Below are 3,553 nucleotides of genomic sequence, written 5' to 3'. Positions count from 1 at the left end.
GTTCCTAACAAGTGTCTAAATGAGACGACTAAACGACATCACGCCCAACATTAGCCACCTTTAGCTTAGCGATGGTGACGTGAAGTCATGTGACCGTGCTGTAGTTCCCTTATAGCCCGACATTAGCCTCCTTTAGCTTAGCGGTGGTGACGTGAAATCTTGTGACTGTGCAGTAGTTCCTTTATAGCCCAACATTAGCCTCCTTTAGCTTAGCGATGGTGACGTGAAGTCATGTGACCGTGCTGTAGTTCCTTCATAGCCCAACATTAGCCTCCTTTAGCTTAGCGGTGGTGACGTGAAATCTTGTGACTGTGCTGTAGTTCCTTTATAGCTTAACATGAGCTTTTACTTCAAATATCATGAAGTGTTAATATGTGGAGATTATCCTGCTGAACAAAACATGTAAGTATCATAAACGTTTGCCACAGAGATTATTTTCTGCTATATTCCAAAATCCAATGAAAAAAACCCATTGGCTTTTAATGGAGGGAACCAGGCACATGCTAACTTCAGGGTCAGACTTAAAAATGCGTCATCCCAGCACCACTGTATAAAACAAGTTATTTTTTACTCCAACCAGTATTTTCTCGCCCCTTAAGCACATGATGTCAGTGAGTCATTGGTGCTGCTCCACATATGTCAATTGGTAATTCCTACCAAACAATTGCAACACAACATATTTTCTTTCCATTGACTCTACCACCCAGTTTCCATGCCATGGGAGTGGAGTTATTTGCAAACACCTGCTGATTTGGCACAGATGACTTTTGCGTGATAGATCTTGTGGAAAAAAAAATAAAATTAGATAATGATGTCCAAGGGGTCAGTTCTGCGTTTGAATGCTGAGAGGAAGTGTAGAAAAGTGGTTCACGTGATGAGGACAAATTCCCCTTTAACTTCCTCTGATGCTATTTTCTGATCATGTTTTCCCCCAGAATGCATTGGACTGAATCCACTGACCTACAGTTCTGCTCCAGGAAACAGTGACTACAAGAATTTCACTCTCAAGTTTTACAAGTGAGATAATATTAAGCTTTTTTTTTTACATTAAAATCAAAGAAAGCTGTGTTTAACTGTTGTCATGTTTGTCTCTCTTCAGGCTGATCAATGTCACGATTGATTTCCAGCTGAAGGCCATCAACATTCAGACCATAATAAACAATGAAATCCCCGACTGCTACACCTTTGCTATCATGGTAAACTATCCATCTTTCTGTATTTAAATAAACGATTAAAACATCTTAAGTAAATTCAAAGTCTTGAGTTCCAACTGTTACTTAATTAAAAGTAAAAAAGTGTCATCAGCAAACTTTAAAAAGTACATATTTCGCAGAATGGCCCTTTTTTAAATAGTTGTTTTACTACAACATGTTATAATGTTCAGTTTTTAATTGCTAAATAATATAAATAAGAGGTTTCTTTATGTTGTAATTTGCATACTTTGTGTACAATTGAGTAGATTAGTAGTGCATATACTGTATCATACTAACAGATGTTATATATGTGAGTAGTAAATAGTAACTACAAGTGTATGTAATTTTATGTAGTGGAGTAAACTGTACAATATTTCTTTCTGAGATGTATTGGTCTAGAGTTATAATTACTAGTGAAAGATGTTTATACTCAACTAAAGTACAAGTACCTCAAATGATACTTAAGTACAGGATAGTACTTGAGTAAATGTACTTAGTTACTGTCCACCCATCCTGCAGCTCAGATAGAAATCAGGTCTAATAATTATGTGTGAATTTGCACGTTGTTTGTTTAAATTAACAGACTTTTGAAACAGGAGTTGAACTGATGAAACGTGTTGTTGTTTACCCTCATCAGATCGTCATGGACAACAAGGCTCACAGCGGCAAAGTGAAGATCCATCTGCAGAACCAGGCGTCCATCCAGGAGTGCAGAGACCCCAACGTGTCCGGGCACGGTGAGAGAACTGACACATGACTCTCTCAGACACACACTTATCTGGTTCTTAATTGACCCGTTTTCTTTATTGTGCGTCTGATCATTTGTCTACAGCGGAGAGTTATGCTCTGGAGTTTTTCGACGTGTGTGTGGCGTTTGTGTGTCTGATGTCTCTGCTGCTGTGCGGACGCTCCGTCCTCAGAGGCGTCCTGCTGCAACACGTAAGACACCAGAACGATTGATGTGTTTATGTTCAGAAGATTCTGCTTTAAACAAACCCATTCTTACTTTAACTTCTAATGTTTGTATACGTTTTATTTTGTATTTTTTATTGAACATGTTTTTATCCTAAAATAGAGAAACTGTCACAGACACACTTTCCCCCAGGATAACACATGTACTCTGATTCAGATTGATATGATCCTCTTTCTTACTTCAGTCAGACTGTGCTCGATATAATTGGTTGATTGAACTCGTCCTCCTTCCTCCTCTTCCTCTCCAGGAGTACGTGCAGTTCTTCAAACACAGACTGATCCGCAGGGTGAGCCTTGGAGACCGGATGGAGTTCATCAACGGCTGGTACCTCCTCCTCATCCTCAGCGACACCTTCACCATCATCGGCAGCTTCATCAAGATCAGCATCGAGTCCAAGGTAACGTCCTCTCATTATTATCTCTAATCGTTCAGCTCTGCAGTACAGTGCTCAGTTTCTAATGCTGTCCCTGTTTCTGCAGAACTCATCCTCGTACGACATGTGTGGGATCCTGCTGGGAACCTCCACCCTGCTGGTGTGGGTCGGAGTCATCCGCTACTTCAGCTTCTTCCAGAAATACAACGTAGGTTAAAGACTTGCTTCAATGCTGTACACCAGGGGTGGGGAACCTTTTTCCTCTCAAGGGCCTTTTCAATTTTTTCAACATCCTCCGAGGGCCGTACAAATGATTGACCTCTGCTTAAAAAAACTAAAATCACAGCCCATTCATTTCGCCTTTCTTTCATGCTGTGCAAAGAAACAGCAACCTCTTAATCCAGATATCTCACCATGACTCGCGCATGCATGCACGTGCACGGTGTGGCATGACCACCACAACAGAAAGATATTGGACACAAGATGTGTGCAAATATATTTAGTTTCCTATCCATGTGGACATCATTTAAGTGGGGGGGAGACCGAACCTCCTCTAGGGGGGTCCGGGGGCATGAAAGATTTTTTTTTTACATGTTGATGTTAAAAGCATCAATCTGGTGCACTTAGAGAGCAACATTAAGAGATCTATGGACACATCTCTCAACACCCATATGAAACAGAACTGTAAGCATATTATTTTTCTTTATGGATATTTTACAAATCACTCCCCTTTCAAACTGTATTCGTGTTTATTAATAACAACTTTATGTTACTGTCATATAGTATTTTATACCTGTTTACTTTATTCTCTTTATTTTTTATAATGATCATATAAAGATGTGCCTTTACCTCACTGGTTGTAGAAAAAGCTTCTTATATTTGTTAGCATAGCTAGCTAACCAGATGCTAATAACAACAAAGTTATTGACTGTATGATCAGTATGACAGATGAACAGATCGCTCTGGGCTTTCAACTAAGACACAGCCACGACAAAAACTGCGGCATGTGTACGC

At 39.8% G+C, this 3,553-nt stretch overlaps 1 protein-coding gene across 1 annotated transcript; it reads left to right on the top strand.

Moving 5' to 3' along the window:
- Positions 1-923: 923 nt before the first annotated feature.
- Positions 924-2,747, top strand: LOC104952354 (mucolipin-1-like; the record flags this gene model as incomplete). Its single annotated transcript, XM_010779166.1, has 6 exons — positions 924-1,017; positions 1,100-1,196; positions 1,831-1,930; positions 2,026-2,132; positions 2,414-2,563; positions 2,646-2,747. Coding segments are annotated over exons 2-6 (462 nt in total), but the record flags the coding sequence as incomplete, so codon positions are not given.
- Between the last annotated feature and the right edge of the window lie 806 nt (positions 2,748-3,553).

The sequence above is a fragment of the Notothenia coriiceps genome, unplaced genomic scaffold, assembly GCF_000735185.1.
Source record: "Notothenia coriiceps isolate Sejong01 unplaced genomic scaffold, NC01 NC01_scaffold00019862, whole genome shotgun sequence".
In the NCBI taxonomy this organism is placed as follows: Eukaryota; Metazoa; Chordata; class Actinopteri; order Perciformes; family Nototheniidae; genus Notothenia; species Notothenia coriiceps.
This window is presented reverse-complemented; position numbering and strand designations above follow the sequence as displayed.